The sequence below is a fragment of the Thermochaetoides thermophila genome (genome assembly GCF_000221225.1).
Source record: "Thermochaetoides thermophila DSM 1495 unplaced genomic scaffold scf7180000011816, whole genome shotgun sequence".
Taxonomy (NCBI): Eukaryota; Fungi; Ascomycota; class Sordariomycetes; order Sordariales; family Chaetomiaceae; genus Thermochaetoides; species Thermochaetoides thermophila.
This window is the reverse complement of record NW_006383032.1, coordinates 153,745-166,839: the sequence shown is the minus strand read 5'-3', so window position 1 is coordinate 166,839 and position 13,095 is coordinate 153,745. Positions and strand designations below refer to the sequence as shown.

The following is a 13,095-nucleotide window of genomic DNA, read 5'->3' as shown; positions in this document are numbered from 1 at the left end:
GTGATAGCGGCAACTGTTTTGGACGCAACGATGTTTCCATCCGCATCCATCCAGACCCCTCTACCATCCGCACAACATCCAACGTCGTCTTCGCAGCACCAGCTGCCATCGGAACAGCGTTTAACTCGGGGAAACCAGAAGCCCTCCTCTGAACAACGTTAGACAGACAACATGACATGTGATTCTGCGTCCATACTGTAAAGACAAATCTGGGCACACTGAGGGTCCCAATTCCCATTCTCAGACTTCACGGCACAGGGACCGCGGACAAAAGTGTTCTCGTCATCTCCGGCATTGTGGCAGAGTCGGTTAGACAAACAGGTAGCCCTGGGGCCACAGCAAGCATTAGAGTTCGGGCATTTCGTCTGGTTGGAGACGACGCGATCTTGGTCGTAGTAGTAACAATCGATGAGCAGGCTATCCTGGGCGCTGATGCCAGCAGGATAGAGGGCGAACAAGGACGTGAGAATTGCTACCCACAACAGATTGTAGGAGCGGTCACTCCCTACACGTCGCATGGCGAGGAACTAAGGGTCGTGGGCGAATGAAAGGCATGGGCCTGCACCACAGCTCTCTCCGGGATTGAAGTTGCGGGCCTTCGAGAGTTGGGGACCAGCTCAGCAAGAACGTTGCCTGGAGATTTGGAAAAGCCAACCGCCTGACCTGCCATGAGCGGCCCGCGCAATATAACGGCCCAACCTTTCCAACTCAGCGGAGCCCAGGGCGCGTTCCATCTTAAAGTAGTATCAGCCCCTGGGTGCTCCCCCCCCCCCCAATAAGTGCTAAGCGACAACAGAGTTACAAAGTTACACAAATGCAGGATCTTACGCCAAGATTAACGCACGGCCACACTTCTGGGGGTTGCGGACGTTCCCGTTAGTGATAGCCACGGCGGTTGAAAGGCTTGGCGATGGAACGGAGCTGATGCTGATAGGTTAAAATTTCTAGCCGTGCTGCTCAAGCTAAAGAGTCCCGCAAGCCTCCATTTTCAGGGATCATGCCCATGGTGACGAATACTCAGTAAAGTGCCAAGGCCTTGAAGGCTGTGGGCAGCAGAGGGGTCAAAATTGAGCTAGGAGAAGGATAAGAGGCAAATTTAATCCAGACTTGCACTGGCGAACGTGCTGGCAGCAAATCCGGTGTTTCTTAGCTGGGCTGAAACGTGGGACTGACTTGAGGTGAAAGTCTGCTGCTGCCTGGGAAGACTCCGTTCGTGTGGTGGAGGACAATCACCTCTCGAGCGGTAGTCTTGGATACGTAAAGAGCTTCAAGGTATGCCAATTCGACCTCAACCACCGGTCAGGATCTCGAGCTGGCCGGAACGGGCAAACACTAGAAGTCCAACGATTGCATTTCGGAAGGCGTGAAAAGATCTTCAAAATCAGGAAGCTTGACTGTGAAAGGGACGGCCCCGCGAAAAGGCTCGCCCACGCTAATCCAAATCGGGAATGGTGCGACGATAAGACACTACGATAAGCAACTGTCCTTCGCGCGCAGCTAATTTTCCCTGCAAGAGATCCCCGCGGGCATGTTTGCGACGCCGCAATGAAAACCTTCTGCCGACACCTCCCGTTGACAAGATGGCAGACAACGAGAACATCCCTCAGGTCGCTCCCCCAAGCGGGCCTACTCCAGAGCCAAAGCCGGCAGCCGTTGCCGAGGCTGCTCAATCGACTGAGAACACTCCCAAGGAGAACAATCACGACAGCAACAGAAGCAACACCACTCCTTCCAGCTCCAAGCCTGCCGGCGGAAGCACCCGCGGAGACGACAAACCCCACAAGCGCAAGCACACAGGTTTCGGCGCGGCGAAGTATGTTCCAAATTCCGTGTTCACTTCACCTAATCTGCTTCTTCTTGATTGGCTTGTGACGCAGTACCGATACCGACACTAACAGGATCTAGAGGAGAGGTCCCCGACAAGCGTGAGCAGGTCGCCCAGAACCGCGAGGCCAAGCGTCGCCGCATAATCGAAGGCGAAAATGGCGGTCACAGCTACATGAGCATCACTTTCCCCCCTGAGGAGATCGCTGCCGAACAGCGCCGGCCGAAGCGCAAGGTCGCCGTTCTCATTGGCTACGCGGGCACAGGCTACCACGGCATCCAGATCAACCACAAGGAGCGCACGATCGAGGGTGATCTTTTTGCGGCCTTTGTTAAGGCTGGTGCCATCTCGAAGGTCAATGCCGATGATCCTAAGAAGTCGAGTCTTGTACGTTGCGCGCGTACCGATAAGGGCGTGCACGCCGCCGGCAATGTCCTCTCGCTGAAGCTGATCGTGGAGGACCCTGATATTGTCGAGAAAATCAACTCCCATCTGCCCGACCAGATTCGCGTCTGGGGTATCCAGCGCACGAGCAATGGCTTCAGCTGCTACCAGGCCTGTGACTCCCGCTGGTATGAGTACCTGATGCCCAGCTACTCGCTGCTGCCGCCTCACCCAAAGAGCTTCCTGGGCAAGAAAATCATCGAGTCGGCCAAGGAAAAGGGCGTCTACGATGAATACATGTCCCGGTTGGACGATGTGAAGGATTTCTGGGAGGAGGTCGAGAAAAATGACATTAAGCCGATTCTCGATAGGCTCGATCCCTCGATAAAGCCCGAGGTCCTGCGGAAGCTGTATGCTTCCGTCGACCAAGTGTTGACCGACGAGACGGAGCCTACGCAGGACAATGAGGGCATGGCGCAGGATGTCGAGATGAAGGATGCCTCGGAGCAATCGACTGCTGCCCAAGATGGCAAGCCGGAAGCTGCCAAAGCTGACTCGGACACTAAGATGGAGGGTACCAGTGCCAGCGATAAGTTGAAGGATACCAAGATGGAGGATGCGAAAGCGGAGTCCAAGTCCAAGCAGGATTCCGCCTTCACCGTGCAGAAGTCAAAGGACTCCAAGTCCAAGTCTGACAAGGACAAGGAACTCACGCCTGTCGAGCTAGCCCTCCGCGAGATCAAAGCCGCCTACGTCGCAGCCAAGCGGCGGTACCGCGTCACCCCCGTGCGCATCCAGCGCCTGCAGGAGGCCCTCAACCAGTACCTGGGCACACGTAACTTCCACAACTACACCGTCATGAAGGCGTTCAAGGACGCTTCCGCCAAGCGCCATATCAAATCGTTCCAGGTCAACCCAAACCCGATCCAGATTCGTGATACCGAGTGGCTCTCGCTCAAGGTGCATGGTCAGAGCTTTATGATGCATCAGATTCGAAAGATGGTCGCCATGGCTGTGATGGTTGTACGGTGTGGTGCCCCTCTGGATATTATTAACCAAAGCTATGGGCCAAGGAGGATCAGTATTCCCAAGGCCCCTGGCCTGGGATTGATGCTGGAGAGACCGATGTTCACCGAGTACAACAAGAAGGCTGTGACCATTGGCCGTGAGCCGATTGACTTTGCTAAGTATGAGGATAAGATTAAGGCGTTCAAGGATGAGCACATCTATCGCCGGATGTTTGAGTTGGAGGAGAAGGAGAATTCGTAAGTCATTTTGTTCTGTCATCTTCTGAGTTCCCTGGCTAACTTTCCCAGTTTCCATCTCTTCTTCAACCAGGTCGACAACTACCGGACCGACTACTTTCTTTGGGTTACTGCTGGCGGCCTGGAGGCATCCCACGAGCGATCAGAAAGGACCGAGAGAGTACCCAAAGCCCTGCAGGCTGAACTGGGCGATGATGCTGATGGCGTTGAGGAGAGGGGCGATTGATTTGGCGTCTGGGAAAAGAAAAATACTGCACCCTCTGGTAGATCAGTGCATAGCTGGCGTTTTGCTCTCAAATATGCATCCATCTCCGATCTCATTTCCCATTCCAAATCCCATTCCAAATCTCATTGAGCAGAGTAAACCGTGATTAAATCCGTCCATCCAACCCATTACCCGCTATCAACCCCAATCTCCTTACGCCCCCTCGCTCTTAACCTCCCCATTTACCCCCCTCCCCATCTCAATCTGCTGCCCCTGCCCCGCAACTACCACCTCAACGTCCCCTCTCTCAAACCTCACCGCCCCCCTGACCCTCGTATCTCCCTCCATCAAAGCCGCCATCATCCTCTCCCTCTCCCGATCCCTCATCTCATTCAACACGTCCCACACAACCTCTGCATCTTTCGCCATGCCCTCCTCCGCTTGCGCATCTTTCTCCCCTGGGCCCGTCAACGGGCCGACGACCCACAACTCGCGCAGTGTGCGGGTTAGAGAGAGCAAGTCTTCGGTGTACTTTACAGCGGCGTGGATTGCGGTCGAGAGGGCCATGCTCGAGTAACCTGCGTGGCCCGGGGAGGCTGTGGCAGAGGTGATGGGGGAGGTGGCGTGGGTTATAAGGTCGCGGTAGGAGGTCATGATGGAGGCTATTAGGATGTTTTTGCGTTCTGGTATTAGTAGAGGGGTTAGCGAGTGAGCTTATGAGGGGATGAGGGGCAAAAGGGGATGAGAATTGAGGAACAGTGATTGAATGAAAACGGATGGGTTATTCAAGGTATCGGTGTTGCGTTCCTCATACAGGGCATGAATTGGTGGCCAGGCCAAAAGTGGTGATAAAAAGTCAACGATCAATGAAATGTTTGCTTACCTAGAAGGTTGTCCGACGCGCCCTGGTCTCGATCCATGATGGTTTTCTCACCGGTTACGGACTGTTGAATTTATTTTGCATGGGACTAATTTCATGAGACTGTCAATAACGATAGCGATATTCTGTCCTTAGCAGAAAGTTGTGGCAGGTGGGTTGTGGAAAGTGTTAAGTATGTTGTCCAGGTGGTGAAGTCAAATGAGACAAGTGAAACTCTGGGGTTGAAGAGCTGAAGTGAGATGAGTAAAACAGTGAGAAAACAGTATACGTTACGCAGCGTGCACAGTGCGGTTCCCCGCCTCTCCCGGGTTTTATTCCCCGCTTAGTCCCCTGAGCATCTCCTGGGCAACTCGCGACCAAAGTAAACAATATCAGGTCCTATGTCCGTCTGCTCAGTCCAACACTTCATGCCTACCCTTCTTATGGCTCTCTCGCTCCCGTTGATTTACTTACCTCCTCGAGGCACATACGTCAAGGGTGTATGAAAGTCAAGCCATAGTTATTCATCACCCAATTTTACGCAAGATCACTCAAGCGTCACAGTTCGCCATGCGACATCAATGATGACAACAACGGTTAAAGCGTCTGCTACATAGTACACGTTTTCTAGGCGACATAATGGTTAGATCTTTGGCGTACTTTGGCATATGTTTCTTATAGAGTATTTGGCAGCGAGTATCGAACACTGATTGCAACACAGGTGATACGGATAGACTGCACTTGACTCAAATATATTTAGTCATTGTTCAGCTCTCAGACAAGTTTAATGTTCGAAAATATCTCAAAAGTTCCAAAAGAATTGCACAAACTAAGTCATTCTACCTTCTTCTTTTCTTCTTTGGCTCGCTTTTGGAACTCCTCTTCTTGTTCTTAGAACCCAAGGCTTATCCTTTCAAGGTGCGCAGGAACCGGAACACATCCTAGTCGAATATGAATCTTTTTTCTTCACTTATTCGGGAAATACGGGTGCCATATGAGATCAAACCTCTCTTACTTCCATTTCACAGTGCATAGCCCTCTCCTCCATCTCCTTGTCCGCTTCCCCACCTAGATGCGCTCAGGTGACAAGTTGGTCAGTTGTTAAGGGTGTGCACTTAACTCAGCGTTCAAATGACAAGAGAACTAAAACTTTTTGGCAGAATTTGAGGCAAGCAAATGTCATTCATGCAGCTTTCTCAGCGCAATTGTTCAGTAATCTCCCGTTCTATATATCTTACCATGATGGGTTGACTGTGGCAATGACTCGCGCTCAACCATAAAAATTGCATTGCTGCTGTCACTATCCGCGAATTCTTTGAAATAATAATAGACAGGAGGAACCTTGTTAAGCTCGTGCTCACGCAATTTATCCAGAGTACCTACGCCCTCGGGAGTGCGGTAGTTGTAGAAGTGAATGGGGGAGTTCATCTGCGGAATCCAGTACTCCCAAAAACAGCGCTCAGTAGTGCGCTTCTTGTGCGCAGAGATGTGACGGCATACAGTCCAGCAGTAGGTATGGTCGGGGGAGAAGAAAGGATCGGTCTATCGGGTGAGAATCTCCTCTGAGATATCCCCAAGCAGGCACAACCAAACTGTCGAGTGGAGTTCGCTAGTAACACTCATGATGCTTTGTACTTCATTGTGACTCGAGAACACAGAATAAAAAACTGGTTTTGTCGACCATTTTTCCGGCATTGATTGTATTGGATGAAAGGGGAGAGAACGTTGGAAGCATGCAAATACCTACCTTACTTACGCCCACAGGTGGGGCCGGTAGCCTACAGCCCGTGCCTTACTATTGTGCTTAGCAAGGGGTATAGCGCCCATAGGTGAAGCCGGCTGTTGCTTTTTAAAACCTCGCGGATGTGGTCGGGAGGGTTGCTTCAAGCTGTGCACACTCATTACTCCTGCCCGCTGGTAGGGCCTGGGTGCTCTCTCCTCTGCCCATTAATAACACCGACTGATTGTCCCGCCTCCTGTTACTTGCGCCCCTTGTCAAAGTGTCAAAGCCCGTCAGTTGCATTCTTCACCCGTCGTTGACGTCTGTTATTGCGGTTGGTACTCAAAGCGGGCGGAGGGAATATGTGATGAACCGGACGAGAATCGATGAGGTTCTTTCATTAAAAACACTCAGCCTTGATGCTTCGTAGCAACTCGGTGTATTGACTCATCTCTACTCTGTATGTTTCGTTCTCAACATGCCAAGTTCTGCATCACTATAGTCCGTACACATCTCTATCCAAGGTCAGTTAGCTCGTCCATCTCCTCTAACTCTGAATGATCCGGGACAAACAGGCGCCCATCCTCGTTTCGACTATCTCACAGTCAACGACAACATAACTCGACGAAGAAAAGTTCAAAATATGGAAAGATCTTGATGCTTTGGTGATCAAAACCAATTTAAAGGTGGCTAAGGAGTCCGAGCTGGGCTCGTGAGCATGGCATGTTTCACGGAGATGGTCCAGGGAAGGACATTAACTGAAGCCATTGATATCTTGCATATCTCTGGAAGAACCGTTGCGACGCCCCGACAGAGAGGTCACCGACAATAAGCGTTTAGGGATATCAGTCATTCTGAGGGCCTAATACGGCTCCTCGCATTAGCTAGTCACTTTACGGCCCTCGAGATGAGGATAAATGCTGGCAGCTGTCGTTGGTAAATGACATCGTAAAGAAGCCACCAGAGCGACCCGAAGGTTGAGGAACCTTACGAAAGCCAATTGTGAGAATTCGACGCTCTTAGTGCTGAAGCCTTTGTGTCTTATGCAAATAGCGGTGTTTCGTGGGATGAGAGCTTCATAGAGCAGTGCTTCACCTGGCTGACTCGGGATGAGTTGTGTACAAACATGACTTCCAACATACATAGTAAGTTTCTCAATATTCCCAAACCTCGTTAATTTGCAAATGTTCCCATAAAGTTTCCAAGTCCGTTCACTATTGGTCCGTCGGGATTCGGGTAAGTCGCAGCTCGGCGGGGAGGAGAACAACAAGGGCCACAAGGCTGGGAATGGTGGTGTGACCCTTGGCCAGAAGCCAAACACTCACCTGGTGACTGGCTGTCTGGGAGGAAAGTATGAGAGACTGATAACCTAATTTGAAATTAGGTTGGGGGATCTGCGGAGCAGTCCGTAGACGCGGAACACTATTGAGGCGACACTTGCACCATCCGCTGCTTGGGTTGGAGAGGTGAGCAGTTTACCCCTTGCATAACCCCACAAGGCTATGTCGTAGGTGTAGCCACTGAGGTGATAGTTGCGCTTCGGATTCATATCCGCTGCAGCATGTTAACTCGGTTTCTGACGAGGGTAAGAGAAAGCGTCCAACATGAGAAGATACTCGCCAGAGCCGAGCTTGTGGTGGTGAGTAGTTATGGTGTTATTCACATGTCCATCTTACTTCGACCATTCCCACTGAGTTCAGCCTAGCCAGGCTGTAGACTGGCATCTTCAAGGAATGAGGACGGATAACGGGAGTGGAATGTATCCTTGAGGGTTTTCCCTCTTTTTAAATACCTTCTTTCTCCAGCGCCAGACCAGACCAAACCTTACAGAAGTTTGAATGGGCGTACATGACAATCCAGTAAGCACTCGTTTCCTCTCGAAAAGCCGACCACCGAGGTTCAGTCGTGTTGTCGATACAATTTGCGGTCTATTGGACCACTTGGACAAGCGTTGACACCCCCTGGCTTTAATCTGCAACAACTGCAACCTAGCGCTGCGGTCAGCGATCCCGAGCTACAGTTATACTACGTGACCGTCAACAGATTGGATATGACGATCGAGACCATAGAAGGCTTCAGCTTCGTCAACCGCGTCCTCCTCTACGTCAGCACAGTCCTCGCACCAGCCCAGTATGTCGCCGGTGTGGGCAGCAACTGTCTCAGCAACCTGGGCTTCCTCAGCTACAACATGTACCAGCAATGGATGTGGTACAAAGTAGTCAGCAGCCGCGATAATACAGACTATGTCGGAGCGCTGTACTTGCTCCTTCCCTACTTCAACATGATCTTCGCTATTTCCTACGTTGCAGGTATCAGCACGCGGCATTGGTTTCTGGCCTTTCTCCTATGGGGAGGGACTACGTTTATGATTGTCGTGAACACGATCGCTACGTGGAAGGCATACGAGTATATGAAAGACGGTTATGGAGTGTACGACTTTTGCTTCTTCGGCTGTCGCGAACTCGACATCGATTGGCATAACTATTTCTTTCGGATTTGGACCATCTCAGGCACGGCCATGTGTGTTGTCTCAGTTATCTGGACAATTGCTATGGCGGTTCTGGCAGTCAAGAAGAACTCCGATATCAATAAATTCATCAGAGCTCTTGGGTGGAACAAGTTCAAACTTGTCATTGTGGCTATCTTTCTCGGCAGCTTCTTCATGACGATAGGGTTTTGGCCCATTTTTCTCTATCTCTATAGGCACTTGAAGAAGGACCCGCGTTACTCTGGCTTTCGGAACGCACTCGCCCACAAGCTAGAGAAGAAGGGGTGGGAAACCATCGCATGGTTATGCAGCGTCCCTTTTCTGTCAGTCGGGATTTGGCCGATGGTCCTCTGGACAGAAAGCGTGATGAGACGCAATGACATTTATTCACCAACAGACAAGATTGCCATTATCTTGTTTGCGTTTCAAATTGCCGCACTGCTGATGCCAAGCTTTTTGTGTTGCGAAACGAAAACAGACGATGACGATGATGATGACGAGGACAACCGGCGCAACAGCAACCCCTACAAGTATAGTAACAACGTTGCTCCATAGAGGGAGATTGTCAAGAATACTATATTTGCGGTCTGTACTGTAATGACAAGTACTATTCGATATCACTTAATGCTCGTTTTAACTCTAATTTGGTGGAAAAAAGCTAGAAATATGTTCGTTAGCAGAGATGTTCAAATAGAATATCGGAAGATAATGTACTCCGAGCACAGCTTATGTATTGGGTCCTTCACATCTAATTTTTTCTAACGATTTTGTACACGCCAGAGAGAATATCACAGTAGATGAAATAGCCATCAGTCAATATTCGCTAGCATGAAGCGAACCAAGATCGGAAGTTGGTCTTGATGTTGCAACCTTATCATAGCTATACCTCTTCGCTTATCTGGGCTCGCAGGCATCGGGATATGGGTGATTTGAGGACCGTAGACCGTGTATATGCTTAGCTATGGGTCCCAAGAGTACCACATCCTTCTCCTTGTTTAGGAAACTACAGCATCAGCTCAGTTATCATTCGATCCATTCATGCCAATTTGCTTGATCTTGTGGAAGTGAAATCATCGTGACAACGAAGCCGTCCCCGGGAGTCAACGAGGCTACTGCAAAGCATCGTGTCATCAAATCTTGCTTGATTGTTGCCACTAATTTCATTGGTAGTGGCCTACTCTGTTTGCTACTTGTAATGCTTCTTCATCGCTCATTGTGACTCCGCATCATGGATTGCTTCATCACTTCTTTAGAAACTTGCGCAACTCATGCAAGTACGGCTTTGTATTCGTTGGTTTCTGCCTATGTTTACTGGGCTAAGCCGATTTCCTGGAAGATGTATGTATTCGGGGGGGGGGGAAAGTAACAGTGCTCACGGATCCATACAAAATCAGAAAAACGGTGCCCAGCAATGTTAGCTGTCAGTGACCACGGTGTGGTCACCGCTGACCTACCTCAGTCAGCCCGGGTTCCACTGAGGTCAGGTGCACACTTGACCATATATAAGAGCCATGCTCATCCACCTTCACGCGTCTGTAGTTTGGGAGGTAGAGCATTGTTATTCTGCGGCACCCATTGTGCTTGACAGATTCCCTCAGGGCCGCGTGTCCTGCAGGGCAACGCCCAAGTAAATACTCCCACCCACATTCACCATTTCCTTATACATCCAACAAGCAAGCAGCAAGTGGGAGCCTCAGCTCTAATACGAAGCTTGCAGAGCACAAAAGGAAACTGAACCATCGCGCTTCGGGTAGCAACGAGACAATGAAATACAATTGTCTGACCAAGAGGGAGGAAACCAATTTTCAATGATACTTGAGATGTTGTATTCAGAAAAACAGGGTAACACTATATCTATTCGGGTTGCGAGAGCGAGGATGAAAAAGAGGCTGATGCGGTGCAATCGCTCTTGACGCTGTCCCCGTTTTACGACGGATGGGTGATCGAGCGGAGAAACATATTAGTATACGTGCGATATGAAGGAAGAGTTTGGACGGACGAGGAAAAAATTCTATGCAACATCGCTATCATTACTTTTTGGATCATATCCAAGAGTCATGTCGCAACCTCACCGGGAGATCGCACAAGCATTCATCAACTTGAAACCGTCACTCAGCACTATCAAAATCACAACTGCATGCCCATCATCCTCAACTTCTTCCCATACCGATGCAGAAGTAACGGCACGGGAATCATCAAGATGCAGATGAACCCCAACAGCGAATTTCCCCATCCCAGCCCCAGCGTCTCATACATCTTCGGACCCGCCAACGGCAACAACATGCCAGCCAAACTCCGAATGACCGTGTTCGCTGCGATCGCCGAAGCCGCATACATCGGGTAACAATCAACCAAATACGTCGTCAAGGGCATGAAGATACCAATACCACCAAACGAGTATGGGAAAAGGCCAATAATGGGCACGATCCAGTGCGTCTTGTAGTGTGCTGACCATCCGTACCAGAAGAATGTCATGGGAAGGAACACGCTGAAGTAAATGCTGATGGGCAGACGCATCTCAGGCTCGAATACGCCACCGTTTTCCTTGGTCCTGCGAACAACGCTGCGGTCGGAGCGAGCGGTGATAACTGCCCAACCAACGAGGTTGCCTAGACCGAGGCAGATATATACTAGACCAGTTAGGCCGAGTGACCAACCGTAAGATTGCATAAAGACGGTCGGGATGGTGGTAAAGAGAAGATACAGCGTGCCATAAGTGAAGGCAATGTACAGAGAGACGAAGAACACGAGGGGCGAATAAAAGAGCATCTTGGTCGGGCGAATGAGGCCGTTGAGGAGGGTCTGGAGATGGGTTTTCTCCTCGGCATTGATCTCGTAGCAGCTGCGAAGGTCGTCGCGGCCGAGTTCCTTTTTCAGGCGCTCGACCTTGCGCTTGATAAGGACACGGGGATTGGTTTCAGTGTTGTTAAGCTCGTGGGTCGCAACAACGACGACCGAAGTGATAAAGACGATCCAGAAGGACCAGCGCCAGCCGATGGTTTGCGAGACGAAGCTGCCAATAACGGGTCCAATGGTTGGGCCTGGGAATAAGGGTCAGCATGATGGGGTAAGCCCAGAATAAGGGGGTTCAGGCTGACCGATTAAGGGACCAAGGGTATAGATACCAATGGCAAAACCTCTCTCATCAGTCTTAAACACATCTGCGATGACACCAGCACCAAGACTCTGCTCAAGTTAGCCTCTAATCCTCTGAACGAACTATAAGCAACTTACCAAACACCCAGCACCTCCAATACCAGCCAAAAACCGGAAAACAATCAACGCCTCAATGCTCGGCGCCAGCGCACACCCAATCTGCCACACACAAAAGAAACAATTCGCCGCGCTTAACACAATCCTTCTCCCATACAACTCACTTAACGGCGCCAAGAACAATGGCCCAACCACATACCCCAACAGATATACGCTGACGGTCATCGTACCAACAACAGAGTTATAATTGTTGAACTCCTTCTGCAGCGCGGTAATCCCCGGAGCGAGAATGGACGACGCAAACGGCGTGAGAAAGGTAATAGCTGCCAGCAGGGAGACCATAGTCCACTTCTTGCGGGCCGGGAAGTTGAGCGGCATGGCCGGGTCGCTTTGTGAATCCCAGCCGACGATGCCCTCGTCGAGGTTGGTCAGGGGTAAGGGGGCAAAGGGAATTCGCTCGCGCTGGCGAGCTGAAGTGTTGGTAAGGATGCGCGATAGGCGCGAGCGGACCGAAGCGTGGCTTTGGATGCGGGCTAATTCAGTTGGGGAGTGTCGGCCCTAGGAATAGGGTCAATTGCTGTCCATATAAGACGGTGTGAGGATGAGAGATTTACCTGAGCAAGCTCAACATCGAGATCATGCCCTGGCACAGCAGCCTGAACCTCTGCAGGGTCAACACTCCGCTGAGAGTAAAAGCTTTCCCGGTGAGAACGGGCTGTAGTTGCCACAGAGGCACGACGGCCGCGTTGTCCGACGTTGATGGACTCTACCTCGGCAGTCGAGGAGAGATCTGAAGAGGAGCCATGGGCGGTGTTTTTCTCCTTATCACTGTGGCTGCGATGGTCATAATGGGCCTCCTGCACATTTCCGGCCTCTTCCTGATGACTAGTTGAGATTGAGGTCTTCTCGTTGTCAGCCATGTTGGTGGTGATTTGCTGATCACTAATAATCGCTGATGCTTGTTCCACAACTCGCTTGTTGACTCAATCCGGTTGATGATTACGATCCTTCTCGACGACAACTTGATAAGGATAATGGCGGTAGGCAGGCACCTTAGTATATGGGGGCGTGGTCATGTCTATCCGGCGGCAAGCAGTAGGTAGGTAGGTGGTTGAGCGTGAGAGAGGAAGAGGGCA

At 50.7% G+C, this 13,095-nt stretch overlaps 4 protein-coding genes across 4 annotated transcripts; 2 read left to right on the top strand and 2 right to left on the bottom strand.

Moving 5' to 3' along the window:
- Positions 1-1,580: 1,580 nt before the first annotated feature.
- Positions 1,581-3,700, top strand: CTHT_0021520 (uncharacterized protein; the record flags this gene model as incomplete). The annotated part of the gene is made up of 3 exons (XM_006692559.1): positions 1,581-1,813; positions 1,906-3,474; positions 3,526-3,700. The coding sequence occupies 3 exons, from the start codon at positions 1,581-1,583 to the stop codon at positions 3,698-3,700; spliced, it is 1,977 nt and encodes a 658-aa protein (XP_006692622.1).
- A 192-nt stretch (positions 3,701-3,892) lies between these two features.
- On the bottom strand, positions 3,893-4,599 carry CTHT_0021510 (uncharacterized protein; the record flags this gene model as incomplete). Its single annotated transcript, XM_006692558.1, has 2 exons — positions 3,893-4,362; positions 4,563-4,599. The coding sequence occupies 2 exons, from the start codon at positions 4,597-4,599 to the stop codon at positions 3,893-3,895; spliced, it is 507 nt and encodes a 168-aa protein (XP_006692621.1).
- A 3,263-nt stretch (positions 4,600-7,862) lies between these two features.
- On the top strand, positions 7,863-9,301 carry CTHT_0021500 (uncharacterized protein; the record flags this gene model as incomplete). The annotated part of the gene is made up of 2 exons (XM_006692557.1): positions 7,863-7,897; positions 8,119-9,301. The coding sequence occupies 2 exons, from the start codon at positions 7,863-7,865 to the stop codon at positions 9,299-9,301; spliced, it is 1,218 nt and encodes a 405-aa protein (XP_006692620.1).
- A 1,572-nt stretch (positions 9,302-10,873) lies between these two features.
- Positions 10,874-12,879, bottom strand: CTHT_0021490 (uncharacterized protein; the record flags this gene model as incomplete). Its single annotated transcript, XM_006692556.1, has 3 exons — positions 10,874-11,787; positions 12,124-12,517; positions 12,574-12,879. The coding sequence occupies 3 exons, from the start codon at positions 12,877-12,879 to the stop codon at positions 10,874-10,876; spliced, it is 1,614 nt and encodes a 537-aa protein (XP_006692619.1).
- Between the last annotated feature and the right edge of the window lie 216 nt (positions 12,880-13,095).